This window comes from Cricetulus griseus (genome assembly GCF_003668045.3).
Source record: "Cricetulus griseus strain 17A/GY chromosome 1 unlocalized genomic scaffold, alternate assembly CriGri-PICRH-1.0 chr1_0, whole genome shotgun sequence".
Classification (NCBI taxonomy): domain Eukaryota; kingdom Metazoa; phylum Chordata; class Mammalia; order Rodentia; family Cricetidae; genus Cricetulus; species Cricetulus griseus.
This window is the reverse complement of record NW_023276806.1, coordinates 20,353,653-20,377,008: the sequence shown is the minus strand read 5'-3', so window position 1 is coordinate 20,377,008 and position 23,356 is coordinate 20,353,653. Positions and strand designations below refer to the sequence as shown.

The following is a 23,356-nucleotide window of genomic DNA, read 5'->3' as shown; positions in this document are numbered from 1 at the left end:
ACTTTATATGTATATTTTCAAAAAGACAATATTTGCTATTTACAATTACAAAGCATGGGTCTCTGTAGATAAAGTGTTTTATCAGCAAGGTCACATATGATTAGAAGAGAAGAAGACTGGCAAAATGGCACAATGGCTAAGGTGCTTGCTGCACAAGCATCAGAATCTGAGTTTGTATCCCAAGGGCCACCCACAATCAACCACAGTGGTGTGGTTCTGTAACCCCAGTGCAAGACTAGGGTGGGGCCGGGGAATGGGATGATGAATTCACTGTCAAGCTAGTCTAGTCAACCTTTGGAAATTTCCAGGATCAGTGAGAGACTCTGCCTCCAAAAGTAAGCTAGAAAGTGGTGGAAGAAGACACCTGATACTGACCTCTGGCTTCCATGTACTTATGTACAAACCTGTATACCTGGACACACGTGCACACAGATGGGTGATTCACACACACATACACAAGAAATGAAAATTGTATTTTTTCCTGTTGTTCAATATGTTCATTCCTGTAGTGTCTTATAGTTCATTCCTGTAGTGGATATTAAAAATTGTGATCCTACATGACAATTAAAAATATTATAATTTGTATGAATACCTATTAATTCTCAAAATATAGTCTTAACCCTGAGAGTACTAAATGATTGTATATATCCTGAGTATATTTTCTCAGAAATCTTTCTGATCTAATACTGTGTGTCAGTGGTGATTTTTTGTTTTAGGTGGCTATGCACCATTTCTTTCTTTGAGTTCCAGAAAAAGTGCTTATGCTGTTGCCGAGGATACTGGAAAAGCTGTTCCAGGTCCAGCACACTACAATGTATCAGAAGCACAGGTGTGTTTATGATGTTATGATTGACTGAGTTAATGAAAACCATGTTTTATTAATAAGATGCACACATTTATAACACCCATACAGCAAGTTCAAGGCTAACCCTGGCTTAACAGTAGCACACATTTATAACCCAAGCATTCTATATTCAAGTCTAATCTTAGGCTAAAAAAAACTATTCAAACCATCAAAACTAAACAATACAAACCAACCCATATTTCTTGTTTTAATAATGTAAAGTGCCATTTGTTGGTATTTTATGTTCCCTTCATATCTTTCTCTTTTAAACCTGCATTTTTATAGTTCAAATAATGGAAAGTAAATGCATTTGATGTTGATGGCTTATATATTCTTCATCACTATGATAGAAAACATGGGTGTGTGTTTCAGCGGTCCACAGGAGTGACAGGATCAGACCCCTGCATGAATTTTGAGTCTGAAAATTGCACAAATGGTCAAGCTGTGTAGGCAGCAGCGATGCGCTTTTCATGCTGTACTCTAAGGCTGCAGCATCGCCATGTCTCATTTGTTTCCCGCTTTTGTATGGCCTCATAGCTCTGTGACCAAAGTGACTTAAATGGCCCCAGTAATGCTCAGGAATAATGCGGACTCTGAAGATACTGCAGTGTTTTCTTACAATGGATATAATATTATAACTTGGAATTTTATTGGAATGAATTTGCCATTAGTCTGTTGGTGAATTTTTTTTTTTTTTTTTTTGGTTCCGGAGAACCCAGATTTGTAGTATGATGAGCCGTGGAAGATTCCTTCCAGTGTGTTCTGCTAATTAACAGTTCTTAAGACAAAGATGAGCAGAAAGCTGTGATCCAGTAAGCCATGTTACCCTTGGCTTGCTCTGCCTATTTTCTTATAGAATCAGGGCCACTGCCCTTCCGGTGACCCCCTTCCAATATACACACACCATGGGCTGGGCCCTCCCACATTAATCACTAATTAAGAAAATGTCCAATAGATGATGTCCAATGTCCGCAGCCATTTCTTATGGAGGCATTTTCTCAGTTGAGGTTCTCTCTTTTCAGTGACTAACTTTTGTCAGGTTAAAATAAAAGTAGCCAGCACAGAAGGCCAGACTTTCTACTTAAATATTCTGAAAATTCAGTTCACAAGCAACACAGTCTATTTTAACCCTACTTGGGAGGTTGGAAATGCCAGGCTTTGATTCCTTTATGGTGCTACCTTAGAATGCTCCAAAGTACAGTAAAAATTGGTCTGAGCTTACAGTCAAAACTGATAACTACAATTATCTCAGTATCCTCTTTTAGAGGAACATGTTTTCAGTCAACTTTCTCAGGTCCCATTTTAAAACTTTGCTAATATTTTATATTTATAAAATAAGAATCATAAAATAATTCTTGAACTACTTCATAATTTTTAACCTATAATTTAGTATAAAATAAAAGGATGCCGTAGTCTGCAAAACCGAGAGAAGCGGTTTACGAAGCTTGCTTCAGATGGTCCAGGCCCTGCAAGCTACAATCCACCTCTTCGTGGGACACTGTGCACCATGATCAGACAGGTACTTCAAGCTAAAGAACAAGTTCTGCAGTATGTCAGTTTTAAAGATATGCTTCTAATGACAACTCTTTTAGATAAAATAAAAAAGAAATCCTAAGCAGTTTGTTTGATGTTGAAAATGTAAAAAATAAAATAAAAAATAAAAAACCAACTTACTATAAAGCTTGGTATATTTTGACTATTCATATTGTACTTATTTTATAGTGAGATGAATACTAAATAAATTTTATAAACTTTGGTTTTTAACTATATTAGTATCATATTTCATTCTTTATTCTTTTTTTTTTTTATTTTATGGTCCTGGGTATTGGATCCAGGGCCTTGTATGTGCTAGATAACTATTCTCCATTTAGCTAAGTCAGTGGGTTCCTTTTTATTCTTGATTTTTCTGTATCTACAGTGCAGCAAGTGACTAGGAAGAAGGGAGATTTAAAACCTGGTCATCTGTATAGTTTACTTATTATTAGTGACTGTGTATAAATACCTGTTAACAAAACAATGATGTCCACATGATTCCTGGGCTGAAGAAGTAGCCTAGTGTTGGAGAGCATTTACCCAGCCTGTGTGAGGCCCTGGGTTCTACCTCTAGAGCCACACAGAACAAAATATGATACTTGAAGAAAGCTGAAAATTTAGATAGGGGACAGAGAGGGATAGTTGCTATTTCAAGACAAACTTTGAAAAGTGGTAGATGGATGATCATGTAATGAAATGCCTTAGAGATTTAAAGGACTACTGCATGATATTAGGAGAAATTACATTTTTTTATCCCAAGTATTTCACATACCTCAAATTCATCACATTTTCAACAGTTCTCTGAAGAACAAACACTTTGCATTTTATTTAGGGTTAAGGTTGAATATGTTAGTGCAGAGATGAGGTTGAGTTTTATGCCGTGGATGTAGATATCAGGCATATTTGACCTGTAGGGACAAAATAAATGTCAAACATTGCTGAATATCATGGGTGTCAGTTAATTAACACAATGCTAGACACTCTTTTTACATGTAGGCAAATCACAAGAGCCACAATTTTAGCAGGGACAATATAGTTGATGAAGTAGTATCTCAGAGCCATAATGAAACGTTCACCAATGTCCCAAAGTGAAAGAGTCTTTGGAGGGGCTAGGGGCAGTGATTCCATCTGCTTTAAAGGAGTCACATGGTGGTCTGTGGTCATAAGAAAGCACACGAGCCCCAGCACTGCAGTTGTATTGCATGGCATGCTGAGGGAAGGGCAGGGTTCTGTGCACTGTTGGAAATAGGAGCTCTGAGAGAGAGGGGAGTGAACAAAAGCTCGAGGAAGGAAAGGCTATTGTTTTGAAACCTTTGAAGTGTCCTTTTTGAAAGTACCAAATAGAAGGAAAGCTGTTCAATGTGTTCTTGTATTAATTTTGTAATTATTTTCATAAATGCCACTAAAACTACTTAGTTGATATGTCTATGGCCTCAAACATTTCTAGTAGTGGCAGTTTTTCTCTAGCCATACAGTTGTGCATGTACATGGGTGCAGACACCAGTGTGTTTATTTGTTTGTCTAGAAAGTACAGGGATCAATATAATCCCACATTATCTTTTCTATACAACTAACTCCTTTTAAATGTCCATGTTTTGTTTGATACATGCTTTTTCTAATTTATAATACTGCCTCCTGTTTCTATTTAAGTTATTTTCCATGGGAGTAAACCAACTTAAAGCTCAGTCCTAATATTAAGGTTGTCAATTTTTCGATAGTTCTTCCAGAACTAAAGCATCAATTTTATTGCTGTATTTACATCTGATACTCACCATATTCATAAATGAGTTTGGTTCATTTCCATTTGCTTTAGCATCATCTCATAGGCATTTTTCTGCTTTGTAGCCTGTGCAGTTAGCACATGTGTACAAGTTAGAATGAAGGCTGGAAATATTGGAAAATGAACGAAAGGAAGGAACTAAGCATACACTTTCTGGTGTTGCTGCAGGAATGCCTTTATTAATTTTTTAAAATAAGTACTATTTGCTTTACTAAGAAAGACAAGTATCTAAGTTGAGAGTAAGTTTGTTTTTTTATAGTAGCTTTATTAGTGTTTATGACTTAGTCTATACATGTGCTGAAACTTCAATGTACTCCTTCAACTTAGTTCTATAAGACATTTTTGGTTAATATTATGTAATTCATTAAGTCAATATTTAATGATTGACTTTTTTGCTCTTGTTATTTCTTCTTGTCTCTGAATAACATAAAATGTCTTCCTCACAAACATTTTATGTTTAAAGAAAATTTCTAGTAGAACACCTGCAGTTTCCAAAAGCATTGATGTTCCTTCAATTCCCTCTCCTGGAAAGGCACACGGCTATCATCTCAATGACGACGACAGTATTCTGAGACGTACACCACCTGCTAGTGATAACACAATAGGTCCGGCGTACTACAAGCCTCAGTTTGTAAGTTTGAAACATTTGATAACGACAGGTGGAAGATTGCTCATTATTGTATATGTTTACATTCAGGTGACAGTAACTATAAGTAACAATTAGAACACTGATTTTTAGTGGCTATATACTGTATAATTTTTCTTCATACATGTATGCTTGCCATCTGGCTAGCAGAAGAGAAAAGAGAAAATGTATGAAAAGCTTTTTAAGCCAGGCTTGGAAGCTAGAGCTCAATGGCATGGCTAGTCTTAGCCACCTGGAAGGCTATACTTGGGAAAACTACTAAAAGTTTCAGCCACAGCGTATAGATGGAATGCATAGACTTTCCCCTGCTTTTTAAGGAGACTCATGGGTATTTTATTTATAAAGAAATTTGATCTGAGAATGTATCAATATTCTACAAGTTAGTATAGAAAGTAAAAGAAGCTTCTTTGATTGAAATACTAAACATGCTTTATCAGGTCCATCTCATGGAGATCTAACTTTAAAAAAACAGTAAATTGTCAAAAATTTCATTCATCCAGTTAAAGCATATGATTTATTCTTAAATACATATAATGAATGTAAATATTAAGTGTGGTTTTACTCAATGACAACACAGAGGTACATAGTACTCTGATACCACTGTGTTTTCATGTATTTGTTGGATTGGAAGTCATTGATGAGAACTCTTAGGGAGTGTCATAAGGATACTGAAGTTAGCACTGCACAATTGGTGGTGTCTTGTAGGGGTATGGAAGAGGAATGGCTCAGTTCTACTTAAGGGACATGCCACTGAGAGTTTGACCATGCTCCAGCGCATGTATAGATAACACAAATTGAACTTGTTTTTGGTGGAGGTTGGAATCACAAGGGAAGGGGGTGGACTTGGAAGGACTGGGAAATGTGTGTGATCGGGGTGCATGATGTGAAATTCCCCAAGAATTAACAAACAAAAAAAGAAAGAAAAAAGAAATCCTGGAAAACAAGGAAGAAATAAATTCCTAGACACATATGAGCTACCAAAATTAAATCAAGATGATATAAACAAGCTAGAAGACCCTTAACAGTGTGGTGGTTTGAATAGGTATGGCCCCCACAGACTTGTATTTGAATATTTGGCCTATTGGGAATAGCATTATTAGAAAGTTGGGTTTTATTGGAGGAAGTGTGTCACTTGGGGTGGGCTTTGAGGTTTCAAATGCTCAAGCTATGCCCAGTGTGGAAGACAGTTTGCTTCCTGTTGCCTGTGGATCAAGATATAGAACTCTCAGCTACCTCTCCAGCACCGTGTCTGCCTGCATGCTGCCTTCCTTCATGCCATGGTGATAATTGACTAAACCTCAGAAACTGTAAGCCAGCCACAATTAAATGTTTTTCTTCATAAGAGTTGCTGTGCTCAAGGCGTCTCTTCACAGCAATATAAACCCTAAGAAAGATCGTAGATAAGATTTAAAACACCAGAATCATTAACAACAACTATACTTCCCTAACCCCTTAAGCAAGAAAATTCAGGGTCTAGAAGTGTTCCCTGCTGAATCCTGCCAACCCTTTATAGAAGTCTGAATATTTCTCCAAGTACTCCATAAAATAAAAGCTATCTATGACAAAACCTATACATAACATTGTACTAAATAGGGACAGATTGAGAGCATCTCCTTCCAAATATGGAGTAAGACAAGTGTTTCTACTCTCTCCACTATTATTCAATATAAGGTTCAATATCTTACTCAAAACAAGACCAGGGAAGAAATAAAAGGGATACAAATAAGAATGTAAGGAATTGGGCTGGAGAGATGGCTCAGCGGTTAAGAGCACCGACTGCTCTTCCAGAGGTCCTGAGTTCAATTCCCAGCAACCACATGGTGGCTCACAACCATCCGTTATGAGATCTGGTGCCCTCTTCTGGTGTGCAGATATACATGGAAGCAGAATGTTGTATACAGAATAAATTAAAAATACAATCTTAAAAAAGAATGTAAGGAATCAAATTATTGCTATGTGCAAATGACATGGTCCTTTACTTAGAAAACCTAAAGGCTCTTTCAGAAAGCTATTCTTCTAAATAAATGCTTTTAACTAAGTACTGGTGAAGTGAAAAAAAAAAAAAGAAAGAAAAACCAAAACATATTTGCTAAATCCTGATCCTACCTCAGGCTAAGACTGAGGTCAGACTGACCTCAGGCATGTAAGGGTACTTGCAGGAAAATTTTCAAACCTGCATTGCTCTGCTTCTGAAACAACCAGGCTTTCTGATGTCTGCTCAGACAGAAACACCATAGTATAAATCTGTGCCCTATTGTCAATAAAAGTTAATATCCTATTTTGTGTGCTAACAGCCATCACAAACAACATTGAAGGGATGCACCAAACTTGTGGATTTTACCTTATAAACAAACCCCTTGTTTGCTTGGCCCAGGGACACCTCTTTTGACTGGTTGGTAGTCACAAGAGTGTGTGCCTCAGGTTAGTCTGTATGCCTCAATGGAAACTTAATAAAGAGCTTGTCCTGGACTCCTCTTGGGTGAGAACAGCCTGACTACAACATTTGGGGGCTTTGTTCTCTCCTTAATGGATGCCCTATTTGACCCTCTTGAGCCTTCGGTATTGTCTAGTCTTCTGAATTCTGGTGAATGGGACACCCTCTGTTGTCAGTCTGCTGTGTTAGGTAGTTGAGAGCATGGTGGCTAGCCTTTGCTTGTTTGATTATTACTGTTTGTATTTATTTTTGTTGCAGTTCTGTCTCTCAGCTTGCTCCTGGAGCTTGCTCAGTCTCTGTCTCTCTCATTGGTCAGTGACGCCTGCTGTTTAAGTCCTGTGAAATCTCTTATGTCTGAGCTTTCTTTGTTCTCTGCTCTCATCCCTCCCTTTGGTCGATTTATTGAGTTTTTCAGGGATTCAAGTGTCTTTTAGGTGTGGATAATATCATTTTATTTTGTTCTACTCTATTAAAAAGCTGGCTCTGGAGTTGGGTTATGGTCCTTCCTCTCCTGACTCAAGCATGCTTGTTTAAAATGTTTCTTTAAATCTCTGTCATAAGTTAAAAGGCATCTGACTCTAGGACAGAGTGAGAGAGGGGGAGGGAGGGAGAGGGAGAGAGGACAGTTTAGGAAAAGACACTCTGTGCTTTAAAACAGTTAAAAAGTAGACTATTCCCAATAGAAACTACTGTTGTCCATCTCATACTCCTTTTCTTGGTTTTATTTCACTCTCTAAAATATAAACTTATCTCAAGATTTGTAAGACTATTATATAAATTTCTATACCTTAAGATCTGTAAAGTTACTACATATGGTTAAAATCTGTGAAGACTACTAACAGTATGAAGGATGTTCACCTATGTAGCAATGGGAAAGCTATTACATATACTGAGTAAAGGCTCCAGATATTGTCTAACTGCCCCTTAGGAAAATTTTCTTAAAACAAATGATAAATTTATTTGTTACTATTATGCCTCATGTTATGAAATTTTCTTAATCAAAAGGATCTATATAAAAATTAGAATGGCTACAAAAAAATGTTCCCTCATTCAAGGTCATGATTATTCAAAACTCTTGTGCTGAAATGTAAACTTTCTTTCTCTGAGGATCTGATTGTGTATGTGTTGAGAGACAGGGGAATATCCCATACATTCTGAGGAAAAAAGGTTAATTTAACAGGGATAAAACTGTAAAATCCAAATCTTGTAAAAGCTGCTAACTTGCTGTAAAGTGTTAAAGATAAGTAGGACATAAAATTTAATTGTAAGTCACCTTATAAAAGATCAAATTCTTTAAAGTATGCAGAACTATGTTTGTAGTCATGCTAAGTATAAATATAATTCATTTACAGGACAAGCTTTATGTAGCTTTCTGTATATCTTTTTAAGGTTAAACCTAAAACAAGTACACAAGTAACTAAAAACAAGTAAAATTTCTTTAAAATCAGGCATACTTAATAGATAGCCCAGAAAAAATTCAGAGACCTGCTGAATATGGTACTAAAATGTTCAGTTAACAAAAAGGCTTTGAGTGATAGACAAGAATTCTAGCTCCTAATAACCTCACCTGGATTATGGGAATGCCAACCACTGGGAAAAACTGCAACATGCCTTTCTTACTGTCAGGACCCTGCCCAAAATATGGGCAAACAGGCCAGTAGATAATTGACTTCTTCATTTTGCCTCACCCAAGGTGCCAGTCTCTCAAGTTCCTCATCTACAGCAAAGTCTCTTGGACTTTCTGGGTCTGGCAGACAAAGACCGATGCTGCCCTGTGTGGCAGTCAAAGAGTCCTATGTAATGTCTGAAGACTGCTGCTGTCCTAGTGCCATCCTGGGACCTCTGCTCCCAGAGATCAACAAGATCACCATGGAGAAACCTAGGGTAACCATCCAGGGAGTTCCAGGTAGCTGGTAAGTCTCTGCTGTCGGTAGGAGCTTTTGTCAGGCTCCCAAGTAACCACACAGAGACTTATTATTAATTATAAATGCTTGGCTGTAGCTTAGGCTTTTACTAGTTAGCTCTTACATCTTAAATTAAGCCCTATTTCTTCTCTGTACTCTACAGTGATGTGATGGTAACCTTTTCACAACAGCATGTTCACCTCCTGCTTCCTCTGCTCTGGCTCGTGACTCCTCTTGATGCTGCCCTCCTTCCCAGCTTCCTCTTTGTTTAGCTTTCCCTCCCAACCTCTTTGTGCTTAGCTATTGTCCAAATCAGCTCTTTATTAAACCAATGAAAGTAATACATATTCACAGTGTACAAAAAGGATTATTCCACAGCATTTGTCATTTTAATTGAATCAGGTCATTTGCTTTATACTTTCTGTTTAAATTTATTTTCAGGTCTTGGTGGTGTTAATGGACAACTGTCTTTTTCAGTTTAGCAGCAGCTACCTGGTCAGTCCATTTCATATATGAAAGTTATGCCTTGCTTTTTGTAGAACTACTAGGTGCCTTGGTAAGAAAAGGCAAACTCATGACAGGTTAGCCTTACGGACAGATTTTACGTTAAAAAAGATAATACATGATAATACATGATGTTAAGATGTCAAAGGATCAGAGTGTTGACATGTGAATCAGTAGAGTTCTAATAATTTTTTTGTCTAGCCCTGGTAAAACACTGGCTACTACTATCATGGTCAAAAGTTTACATTTCCTTTGGTTGTTTTCTAAATATAGACGTCTAAGTGCTTCTCATCATGCTGAAAACACACCACACACACACACACACACACACACACACACACACACACACACACACACACACACACACACATACAGGAAAGGGTGCTCATGTTTTTAACCCAGAATCTATTTGTTTTAGGGGGGTGGGGTCCTGAAACTTTTTCTATGGTTAAAAGGTGTGAGCCTGCTCCAGCTGTTTACAGACACTTGTCAACTTTTTTTTCCTGCAGTGAGGATTTCAATGTAGGTTATGGACACTGATCATGCTAATATAGCTAAAACTTTTATCTGTTTTGCGAATTTAGAAAATTCACATAAACTTCAGAAAATCATGACATGGACCCACCAGTTACAGGTGAAATGAACTTCAGATTAGTACTCCTGTCATGTTAGTCAACAGTTTAAGCTTCCTTGTCTACTATCTATCTCTGAAGGTGTACTTTCTCTTTCCCCTGGTCTTCCTAGGACCACAGGCCTCCAAGTTTCAAATCTAAGGTTTCATCCTAAGCTCCTTAGCTTTAACTTCCTTCCCCAGTCTACATCTGTCCCAGCAGAGTTCCAGGAATCAACTGTGGACTACAAACTTCCCCAAAGTGATTTATACCACACCAGCCCTAGGTGGTCCCACAAAACCAAAAATCCTTGATCTTTCTGAAAGCTGATGTAAATCCGTCCAGCCAATGTGACTGTTGCCTTTCTCTTCAGGTTCAATCAGTGAACCAAATGCTTCTGATGAATGCTCCCCAACCCCAATTGCCTGAATTCCCTCCCAGCCTTTGACTAGCACTCCAGCCTTCCTGGGCCCTGACAACGGCATCCTGTTTTCACCTGAGAAACAGTAACAGAAAAGAGAATGTTGCTCTTACCTTTGCAATAAGGCTGGGATGTTCGATCCAAAGGAAACTAGTTCCCCTCTGCCAGAAGAGGCCACCTTCCTTCTCCCTGGTAAATTTCAAAACATAAGCTGGAGAAAAGAAAGCATCTTTGACAAATGCTGCTGGGAAACTGGATGTCCACATGCAGAAGAACCAAATGAGGTCCATCTCTATCACCTTTCACAAAAACTAACTCCAAATAGATCAAAGATCTAAATGTGAAACCCCAAACACTGTTGGAAGGAAATGCAGACAGCACCTTATGGGATACAGGCATTTCTTTTTGGTTTTTCGAGACAGGGTTTTTCTGTGTAGCTTTGGATCCTTATCCTGGCACTGGCTCTGGAGACCACGCTGGCCTCGAACTCATAGAGATCCTCCTGCCTCTACCTTCCAGGTGCTGGGATTAAAGGCATGCGCCACCAATGCCCGGCCCAGGCATTTCTTAAGAAGGAACTTTCTGAGTAGGACTCCATTTGCCTAAGAACTAAGGCCAACAACTGACAAGTGGGACTTCATAAAACTAAAATCAACTGGGCCATGAGGAATATCAAAGGATGCGAGAGACTTTTTGCTGGCTGTACATCTGACATAGGATTAATATCTGAAATATATAATAAATACCTCAAAACACAAAGAGCCAAGACAAATGACCTGTTAGTAAGACTGTCACGGGACCCAAACAGAGCGTTCTCAAAAGGAGAAAAAATGGACTAAGAGATATTTCAAAAAATGTTCAAAACAGCTTTGAGTTTTTAATTTTACTTGAGTCAGAATGGCAAACATAAGTTGAACAACCAGCAACAGATGCTGGAGGGAATGTGGTATTGGAAACCCATCCAGCCCCTCTAGAAGTCAATGTGGAGAATCCTCACAAAGCTAGAAATACATGATCCAGCTATGTCAGTCCTTGTCGTGTACCCAAAGTACTTGAAATCCTTCACATATGCTTGCTCAGCCATATTTATTTTATATTTTAGTTTTTAAGGATTCCATACAATGTTCTTTTAAAATTTTAGTTAAAATATAATTATCACATCCCCCTCTCCTCCCTCCTACCTGTGTTCCCCTGGAATGTACAGCCTCATCTTCTTTAACCATGGTTATATGTGCATATAATTGAATAAACATATAAATATAGCCTGCTGGATTCACTCAGTGGTACCTGCATGCATGTTTCTAGGCCCTGAGAAGACTGTTTTCTTCCTCTTCAGCAGTTGTCAACTGCCTGTATCTCTTCATCTAGGTTTGGGACCCCGTGAGTTTTCCCTCAGTTCTGTTGGGATGTCAACTATTGTTGCAGTTGTTCAGTTCTTGTTCAGGAAGCCATGCTGTTAAGGTTTCATGGAAACTGCTTCCCAATCATAGCTAGAAGGTACAATCTCACAGCAGATTTCCTTGCTCTCTGACTCCTGCCATCTTCTATCTTTCTTCAATGATGTTCCAGGAGCCTTGGGTGGAGGACTTTTGTAGTGAATATGTCAATTGGGACTAGGCATTGTTTTTTTTTTTTTTCTTCATTTTGAGCAGTTGTGGCTTTCTGTAGTGATTTTTTTCTGCTGTAAAAAGCTTCTTTAATGAGGGTGAGATCTGCCCTTATCTGTGGATACTAGGATAAGGATATAGAGCAGGGTTAAGAATTCTACTAGTTTAGGAGAGTGGTAGTAGGGAGGGCCTCCCCTAGGATCCATGGCCTCCCCAGCTACATGGTTGGCTAGGTTTGCAATACCAGGCATAATTTCCCTCTTGCTAAGTGAGACTTTTTCCAATTAAAGAACTGGTGGTTACCACCAAGATGTAAGTGCCATGTGGTACTTATCCTGCCATGCTGGTCATTGTGGTTCAGAGGAATGACAGCTGGGTAAGACTGTTGATTGATTCCCTCTCTTGGCAACTTACATACCATTTTTCGGGTTTTATGAAAACTAATCCTCAAGAGGAGACTTTTCAGCCACTTGTAGTGCTAATGCTCCAAGTCCTGTGTCCTAATGTGCATGGTGTCTTCAGTTCTCAGAAGGCATCCGAGGGCAACAGTCCCTTGTATTCCCCTGATCAACAGCTTAAAAGGAGGTTTCTCATGCTTGGTACTAGCATTTTTGTTAGTCTATGACTCTTGGGGGGAGTATTATCATACCAAGTGCTATAATATGAAAAATATGTCTACTTACACTTATTATACAGAATTTTTTAAAGGACAGTGTTCTTCGGGGGGATGGAGAGATGGCTCAGAGGTTAAGAGCACTGCCTGCTCTTCCAAAGGTCCCGAGTTCAATTCCCAGCAACCACATGTTGGCTCACAACCATCTGTAATGAGATCTGGTGCCTTCTTCTGGCCTGCAGGCATACATGCAGGCAGAACACTGTATACATAATAAATAAATCTTAAAAAAAATAAGAACAGTGTTCTTCAACAGAAGTTTACAGAACCAGAGAGGAGGTCATGGAAAGGGAAAAAGAGATATTAAGAATAATAGAAGGGAATTGAATGCTTGCAATAGAAAAGCTGATGGTGGAATAAATCTGGAAGAAAGAGATCCAGCTGGAGGAGAATATAGTCGGGGAGAGGAACAAAAGAGAAAAAATTTAATGACATGTGTCTTAGGGTTTTATTGCTGTGAAGAGACTCCATGACCACAGCAACTGTTATAAAGAAAATGTTTAATATCTTGGGGGAAAACCTATAGTATAATTCAATTAATATTTATTTTTTGTAGTAGTCATGGATCATTGTCCTTAAATTATTTTCTGATTACTTTTAAATATTGAAATAAAATTTTAGCTTTAAAATTCTATTTTCTATTTAAATTACTTCTATAATAATTTGTCATATATTAGCAGGAGAAAATAATGCTTCCAAGCGTCCCTAGATTCATAACAGTTTTTTCACATGAATGAGCAATATATTGACATATAAGCTTTATTTCTGGTCAATTTATTCATAGGAGACAGAAAAAAGTTAATATGTCATAATAGATTCTGAATAGGCGCATGTTAGTAGATGACCTATTTTAGTAATCATTGAGTCAATCCCACTAGTATTTGTTGGTCTGCAAGTACAAATATAATTTAAATAATCGAGCCATAGAAAAACATAGGTTTACACATGAATTAAAGTCATCTTTTTCCGTATTTAGGAAGACTTATGAGGCTCAGTTGCAATTGAATTGTGGTAGTCTATGAAATTTGAATGTTGAATTTGTGACTGGGTGCAAAGCGTGGTGGCAGAAGGTCTCATTTTTTCCTGTTTCTGCAGAAAACAGATTCTGACACTGCTGTGTAATGATACTGTAGTAATGCTCAATCAAATCATAGCTAAATTTCTGATAATTCTTTGTAGCTCTTTTTTGCTTTTGGGGGATAGTACTGTATTTAACATCAGTGTCCAGAGGGGAACACAATGAAACATTAGCAAAATAATATAATAAGGGGTAATTATTATGGATTTTTCTGTTGAATAAATAAGTCATGTCTACTGAAGGTATATGGTAAAGCTTAAATCTAGAACTGTTTTATAGTTGACAAATGATATATTTCAGCTAAGTTCATCTGCAGAGAAATTCTGTATAAAATTTATTTAGTATAACATTTTGAAAGATAATAAAATACAGCCTCTCCTATTTTTAAATAACAGCTAGACATGCATGTCTAGATTTTTTTCCACAAGGAGGTTGGAACTGAAATCATGATGCTGACCTCTGAGCTGCCATATCGAATCCCATTAGTGCTTAAACTGATGTACCTCGAGACTTCTAATTCTTCACTCGTCTATTTCCATATTTAATGACGGAAAGATGAGGGGCAAAAGTGACACAGTCCCCTCTTTATTCATTTAATTGTCAGTCAAAGTGGCAGTCAGTAATTCTTTTTCAAATTTTATTACAGCATTCACTTAAAGTGTTACAGCTCCATGCTGAGTTTGCTTCAATTAAGTCATATTTTATTTGTTAATAACTTTCCACTGTGACAGTGACCTTGAAATTGGCATTGGCAACAATTCTTAACAAAAAAACTCATGTGATTGAGAATTAAATTTGCATCAGTTTATCCTTTTTTTTTTTTTAAGCCTTTCAAGTTAAGTTGGAGATTGAACATTTACCTGGGTACTATGGAAGTTAGTGAGCTACATTGTTAATTGTTAGTTCGCATGGTTTAAATAAAATGTTTTTTATTGTTCATACAGGAAAATTATTTTGCTAATGTCTTAAATTTTGTGTGTGCCTGTGTGTTTATTTACATGTATTTGTATGTATGCATATATAAAGGATTTCATTTTGAATTGTTCAGTGGTTGAACCACAAAGTCTCACAATTGTACTCAAGGTCCTAAGTCATGTTGAAATAATTCTTTGTTAGGCATATAGTTCAGTGACAGAACACTTATTAGCACACTGAAGGACCTAGACTCAATCTCTAACACTGTGGGGTGGTGGTTAACGTGATTTTTTTTTTTGAGACAGGATCTTACTGTGTAGGCCTGAATGGCCTGACAGTTAGCTGTGAAGGTCAGGCTAGCATCAGATTCACACAGACCTGCCTGCCTTTGCATCTCAAGTACTGGGATAAAAGGGGTGTGCTACTGCACCTGGCTCATGATCTTTATAAGGTTAAAAATGTGATATAAAAGCTTTATTTTTTTATGAATTTATAGTGTAGGGTAAATATATTAGATACATTGTACAGTACAGATATCTAATATATTGATCATGGTCACATGGCTGGATTATTACCAGGGCATATCTGTGTGATTATGAAGTTCTGCTTCATTTTTAATTAAAAACACAATGCAACAGCATTGGGAAATGACGGTTTTTCTACCATGAGAACTTCCTTAGCCTGCACTTTCAACTTTGGCTTCTATGTTGCCTTGGATGCAAACCATCCGGTGTCCAGCATATCGACATCTAGGTTTCTCAGGTCACGGTAGCCATCAGAATAACTGTCACAGATTGGATTCTTGCTTCTGTTTAAGTGACCCCTTTTAGTAACCTCAAAGGGATGATGCCAAGGATACACTATAAGCACTTCCTGCAGGTGAAAGGTGAAAGTTACCCTCACACATATGAGTTTGCCATAGGTTAGGATTAATGTATTTTCAAATAAAAGCTCCAGTTTTTAGTTCAAGAGTAGGCCTTAGTTTTTGAGAATACAGCCACCAGCAAGCCATTTTGAAGAACCTGGAAAATAAAAATAATTCATGTAACCATGTTTTGTTTTAAGGCCTTTAGATACCTTTTCTTATTTCCTTTTGTGTTAGGTTTTCTTATTTTCTTTTTTTGCTATCCTTAAGAGTTCCATAGCATGGAAACACACACACACACACACACACACACACACACACACACACACACACACACACACACACACACACACACACACACACACACACACACACACGAGAGAGAGAGAGAGGAGAGAGAGAGAGAGAGAGAGAGAGAGAGAGAGAGAGAGAGAGAGAATATTACAGAGCTTGGTAGACAGCTCTTTCACTTTTTATTCATAGACTTCTTTCAAGGATCTGCTAAGAAGCCGAGATTCATCTTCATATATCAATTGGAATCCCTACTTGTAATGACAATAATAACAATATATCTTCCTTTGATATAATGCTTTATGGAACTGATTCACCCATCACTCATGGTGTTAAGGCTGAATGCCCACAGTGAAGAGAAGATGACTTTCTCTCTTTGTGTTATAAATTCATAAGGTATCTGCAGTTTGGTAATCCAGGCACACTGAGACACATATAATACTAAAAAGTTACAGAAGAAATAAGGCTAAATCCTTTTATTTATATAACATCACATTTCCTAGGCTTCATCAAATGGCAGGAACAACAGCAACAACAACAACAAAAAAAGAATAACAATAGACAATGATATTCATCCTTCAGACATCAGTGTTTCATCTTTTTAAAAAATCTTGGTAGAGGACATCTAGCCTTCTGTAGAGTTTCCTTTCCAGGGTGTTTTTTGAAGGCTTTGGGAGTTCTCTTCTATGCTTCTTGTATAAGCGTGTTTGCACTGAAAACAGCTTCCACTCCACCAGGTCCTGCAGTCTTTGCCAAAGGATGCTTTCTGCTGACCATTACAACCAGTGTGATCTATCACTGCTATGACAATACTAATTTTATATATTTTTGGTAGAAGGGGCTCCAAAATAACACTGATTTTTATCATTTTTTTTTTTAATTTTAAGGCAGGGTCTCAGTTTGTTGTCCTGGTTGGCATTTAACTCATAAAGATTTACTTACCTCTGCTTATTGAGTGCTGGGATTAAAGGTGTGCCCCACCTTATTTGACAATTTTTTGTCAATGATTGAAAAAAAGTTCTTTGTTATTCTAATGTATTTGAGTCTTTCATGAACCAGCATTGTATTCACATCATTCCCACCCTCCCCGCTCTCCCTGTTCTAACTTCCCCTATCAGTTCTCCCAGGTCCCTCTCAAATACACACACACACACGCACACGCACACGCACACGCACACGCACACGCACACGCACACGCACACGCACACGCACACGCACACGCACACGCACACGCACACGCACACGCACACACACACACACACATGCACATGCTCACGCACACATAGCTATTGAATCCATTTAGGGTTACTTATGAGTACATGTATTTAGATCTGACCACTTGTGAAGTTTCCCTTGCTCACACTGGCATGTCAGCTTGTGTGGTCAATATGAAAGTCTTGCTTACATAGCTATTTTGTGAAAATTTTGTGAGTATGGACTTAAGGTGTAGAAGGCACTATTTGGTAGCAGGTATTCTGGCTTCTGACTTTCTCCATCTTTCTGTCCCCTCTTCCTGGATTTTCCTTGAGCTTTAGATACAGGATCTCTGTGTTATCCTCTATTTGCTGCACAAAGAAGATTTGATAAGGAATATGAGCTATACCTTCTTGTGGATATAAGGGAAAACATTTGTAATATAGTTAGCAGTTATATTGGTTTAGGAAAATGACAGTAGAAAGTTCTCCCCTAGAGTCCATGACTTCTCCAGCCATGGGTAGTGGACTAGATTTATAGTACCGGGCATGAGTTACCCCCTCCCCCCCAGATAAAAGTGCCACTGTGGCTGTTACTGGGCTGGCTGTGGCTATGGTTTGTTTTAGGCTTTAGGGCTGGGTAGGACTTTTTCCCATCAGCAACTAGCGTAACATTGAAAGGAGTAAAATGGGAAAAATTAATAAAAGTCTAAAACTTGGACTCCAAAGCCCAAATAGAAAAACTCTTACGCCTCTCTGGGTTCCCAAAAAGGCAGCCTGACAGATAAGGCTAAACAAAAAATGGGTACAGAGGCCTGGGAACAGATAGTACCCCCTACCCCCAGCTGTGTCAACATTTCTCTGTCCTAAAGATCAGATAGTTGTCAATTCATAGTTGTAAAAGTCCCTGCCTAGGAGATAATTAACAGACTTATTTCCTCTACAGCTTCCTGCTTAATTGCATCCTGCCTGAACATAGTTTATCCTATGTAACCATAAAAACTTTGTAATATCAAGACATCCAGTCTTTTGAACTTTCCCTTTAAAAATCCCCTCAGCCAAAAACTGGCATTCATTCCACTTGTTCCCAAATGAGTGGTGTCCTCGCTGCAGCTCAAATCAATAAAGAAAGCTGTTGCGACCACCTCGACCAGCAAGGAAGACGCAACGCTGAGACTCTTCCTTAAGCAGTTTACTCAGGAAACTTAAACAATCTTCTGACCCTGGGGAAAGCCAGCCCACAGCTTAAAAGCACACTTGCCAGCCAACCCCAGAACGCCAGGTGGCTAAGGCGCAGTTCTCCACAGAAATCTTTGTTCTAGCTGGGCATTGGTGGCACACACCTTTAATCCCAGCACTGGGGAGGCAGAGGCAGGCGGATCTCTGTGAGTTCGAGGCCAGTCTGGTCTCCAGAGCGAGTGCCAGGATAGGCTCCAAAGCTACACAGAGAAACCCTGTCTTGAAAAACAAAAAAACAAAAAAACAAACAAACAAAAAAAACAAACAAAAAAATGTTCTTGCATTCAGTGAGTTGTCTCCTTGGCAGCTGTCTTTTTGGGGTTTCACAGTCTGGGCATAACAACATATTCTGATACTATGAGAGCTACCTTGGTACTAAAACAAGTTATTTTATTTTTTTTTCCTTTTGTAAGATATAGACATTACTCCACTAAAGAATGCAAATTCAGTCATCAGAAAATACTTAGTAGGGCATTGCTATTGCTTTGATTTTAAGATTTTCTTACTAGTTAGGTCATCATTACTAGTTGACTCCCAGAATTAGTTTTCATATTCCCCTTCCAAGTGGTTTGCCCTTTGAGATGGAAAACTTCACTAAACACGTCTGAATCCTGCCTGAATGTAACTGTTGTTGTGTGATACCATTCCTAGGGTGATGGGAACAAACAGCTACCTATCCCAGATAGGAAATCAATGGCAGGCCAAAGTACACATACTACTAAAGTCTACTGTGGTGAACCAATGAGTTTTACTGAGGTTACACACAGGTGTGTGGGGGAGGGGTTGGTTACCCACACGAGTAAAACTGGTTCAAAGACAACTGCGTCACTAAGCGCCACACCCACCCAGCGTGGGTGACAGCTCATGCAACCTGGAGTGCAACCTCTCAGCCTAGAGGCAATTTAACAGGCTGGAGTGAGTCTCAGGTAGCTTAGTTGACATAAACACTTTCAGGTGTTCTGCTGGTCTCTGCCCTCCTCCAGTCAGCTCTACTAGTCTGTTTCTTCTGGACGGTTTGTTGCATCTCTGTCTATTCTAGGCAGCACAGCTTGCCTGAGAGAGTTTCTCAGCAGTCATGTTTGCTTATATTCACTTGGGAAAGGAGGAACCTAGTGAGTCTGTTCAGTTTCAGTGACTTCCCAAAGCCATTGAGTTGTTTACTTCTTGGGCTTAATGAGCTTCTGCTGCAGGATGGAATGTTAGAACACTGTTTTCTTACTTTTCACAATCTGTATCTTTATAAGCTTCCTCCTTAGAACACCCTACTGTTTTAATCTCCCCTTTAACATCCTGCTTCTTAACAAGTTTTTCTCTAACATGAAAGATTTTAATCTCAGCGGAAACTGCCACACAACAGCTGGTGACTCCATTTTCCCACACGCAGCTCTTGGGTCCAGATGCAGTGGCTTCTTTTTGGATTTTGTTACAGCATCCCACAGCTTTTGAATGTTGCATCTCTCACTAGAAATCATTGCCTATTCATTACCAAAGAGTCTACCATCATCTCCAGCTTCTGCCTTTCTGAAATGTTAGCAGAGTTTAGCTGCAGCTCTTTTCACATGCAGTGGGGCCTTGTCATGGTACAGGAATCCTTTAAAGTGTCTGACGTGTCTGTTTTATACAACTCTTGAAGTCTAGGTGAGGTGCAATAGATAGGAGTTTGAACTGAAATTATACTTTGTGATGCTAACATTTCTATTTGTTGCATTGATTATGTTTGTAATAATTGATAATTGATTACAATGTGCTTAAATAGTAAGTCACCTAGAATACTTGATACACTGTTTTATATAGTTAAACTACATGTTACAGAGATTTTATTCAATATATAGTTTTTTAGCAATTCAAGCTTATTTAAACTATTTTATGATCCGGAGAGATGGCTCGGTGATTAAGAGCATTGCTTGTTCTTTCAATTCCCAGTACTCACACAGCAACTCACAATCATCTATAACTCTAGTTCCAGCTCCAGGAGATCCAGTGTCTCTTCTGGTTCCTCAGGAACTTCATGCATGTGGTATACAGACATGCATGCAGGCATAGCAACAAATACATAAAACAAGATCCCCATGTTTTACAAAGACAGCTTTTCAGATGAATTAACAATGAGTAATCTAGAATTTATCTTCTACCTTCTGTTAAAAGTTTTATTGAAACAGTGTGAATGGTTTATTTCTGATAGGACTTATTTATTGCTAATTGACATATTGAGTGTTTTGCCTACTTGTTATATGTGCGGCACATGAGAAGAGTGCCCACAGAGGCTGTAAGAGAGCATTGGATCCCCAGGAACTGAAGTTACAGATGGTTGTGAGCTACAATCCAAGGGCTCAGACCCTTGCCCAGGCCCTCAAGATGTAGGCTCCTGACTTAGCAGTATGTGCTGAGCCCCTGACCTTGCCCAACCTTGCCCTAATTACTGGGAAGAAACTGCCAGATCCCCTCGATGTGGTAGGGAACCAATCAGAAGTTAGTTGGTAGGCTGTGAATGCACTTCACTGGTGAAGAGTGGAATGCAGTAACTGTAGCAATGGCCTTCAGATGGCCTCTAGACATGGCAATCTTTCTGCAGCTGCAGTTGAACAATCAACTCAGGACAGGTACCTCCAGCCCAGAGGTGCACCAATCCTGAAACTTTTACTATGCAACTTGAAGACTCCTCAGACACCCACTTTGCTCTACCCCCAGTAAATGCCCTGTCCCACTGCAGCTCGAGGTCTCTTCTGGTTCACTGTTGCATCAGATGGATGAGAGACCTGAGTTTGAACTTCTAATTAAAGACTCTTTGCTTTTGCATTGGATCCGGTCTTTTGGTGGTCTTTGGGAGTCTAGACTCTGGGCACAACACCATGTGGGAATTAGGAACTGAACCCAGGTCCTAGAGAAGCGACTGCACTTAACTACTGAGCCATCTCTTCAGGCCTTTGGATGATTTCACAAAGATGATTGTATCACAAGAAAAGAGAGCTCTTGGAAAGGAACCACTGTCCTTACTGCGTTATGGTTTCTTGTTTTGGTGCTGATGAAACCAGTGCTTTAACTTTTGTAGTTCATGCTTAGGTTTGACATCTATTCTTACCAATGTTAAGGAAAAACGTTGGTTGACTTTTTCCTGACATAAATAATTTCTTTGGTATTAAAAGAATAATCCTATCCTCATATATTAGAAGTATCATGAACTTGGAGAGTGTTTAATTTGTTTTACCCATTGTTATTCTTAAAAATCTTGACATGAAAATGTTTTTAAACATCATGTTAATTAATTGCCCAAGGTCTGTTGATGTTATTTGTATTTTCCTAATCTGTCTAACATTTTAAGTATTTTTTTTTCATTTTCTAAATAATACATTCAGCCTGGAACTGCACTTCATTGTTCTGGTGGCATTAAATTGCCAGTGTAGCAGCAAGAGCAAAATGCTCACACTGGTTCGGTGTAGACTAATGTTAGAGAATAATCTAGGAGAAATCTGGTTAACATGGGAGACAGATGGGCAGAATCCAGCTTAAGAGCCCTGATTTTACTGGTGGGATTGCTTTGACTGAGGATATTCTTGCTGTGTAATTAGACCTCAGTCAAATTTAACAATGTTTCTCAATTTGCCTCATGCTCTTTTTTCTTATTCTTTCTTTATTTTAGGATTATCCTAAATCCTCTTTGAAATACAAAGGTGTACATTTTGGCTATGGTACAGGAAGACAAGAATTGATCAAGCATTCAGGTCCTGGTCCTGGACAGTATGACATTATCCAGTAAGTAAAAACAAATAGCAATTGGACATGGTGGTATACACCTGTGATTCTAGCACTTGGGAGGTCAAGGTAGGAGGATTGCTTCAAGTTCAAGACCAACCTGGGGTACATAGTGGTTCTCAGTTCCTCAGGGATTACATAGTGAAACCTTGGTGAGAGAGTGAGAATGGAAAAGACTTCTTAAGCATCATTAATATAGTTGTAGACTATAAAGTATTGTACCAGTTCAGACTAGGCTATTCTGTTAAGAAAGGAAAAGTAGTATGAAAAACTCCAAGGTGTATTATATTTTTGGAATAATCCTTAAGAAAACTATTGCCTTCTCATGAGCTAGACTCTATCTCTTGAGATATATATATATATATCTTCATTTAGTCTTCATGAGTCTCTTTGTAGTTAGTATTAATTACCTATTTTATTAGTGAAAAATTCAAGCATCAGAGAAGATAAATAACATGTTTTAGCTTATGTGACTATAAAATGCCAGAACTAGACTTTAACTGAGACCTGTTTGAGTACATATTTCATGCACCTAATCATTAAGATGTACTGTGATTAATTTAAAATCAACAAAAGATCCTAGAATATCTTAAACAAGGTGGGTCAGAATTCCCCATCCTTTGCCTTGCCTCTGTTCTGACTAGATAACTATTTGAGAAGACATTCTGATTTAGTGAGGCTCACAGCCATGACATTCTTGGATGTAAGAATGAGTGGCAGTGGTTGGTTTGAAAAGGAACATAATTACCTGCAGGAAGTAGCTTTATTAGGAGAAAGGGTCATGGACTTGGGAAAGCACTTGGAAGAAAATAGTAATTATGTTAAAACCTTTGTTAACATGGCCTTCAAGACAAAGAGATGCTTCTCTTTAAAACCTGGATGGGCTTCATTGGAGGGGATAGTTTAAAGTATGAGTAAGAGAGAAAGTTGCCATGGATAGGATGGCATGGAATAGCCAGAGAAACCCCCAGAACAGAGAAAATACCTGACTTTTAAATGCTTTCACATCTTATGATTTAGCTCCACAGCATACATGACAAAGAACATAGAACAGTTAGGAACAAAAGT

At 38.4% G+C, this 23,356-nt stretch overlaps 1 protein-coding gene across 1 annotated transcript in view; it reads left to right on the top strand.

The window, feature by feature from the left end:
* LOC100750831 (sperm-tail PG-rich repeat-containing protein 2) overlaps nt 1-23,356 on the top strand; it is a 438,268-nt gene that overhangs the window by 5,184 nt on the left and 409,728 nt on the right. Inside the window, exons 2-5 of the mRNA XM_035451543.1 lie at nt 717-829; nt 2,235-2,363; nt 4,621-4,788; nt 22,176-22,288. Of these exons, the coding sequence (XP_035307434.1) occupies nt 717-829; nt 2,235-2,363; nt 4,621-4,788; nt 22,176-22,288 (523 nt within the window). The remainder of the gene's footprint in view (nt 1-716; nt 830-2,234; nt 2,364-4,620; nt 4,789-22,175; nt 22,289-23,356) is intronic.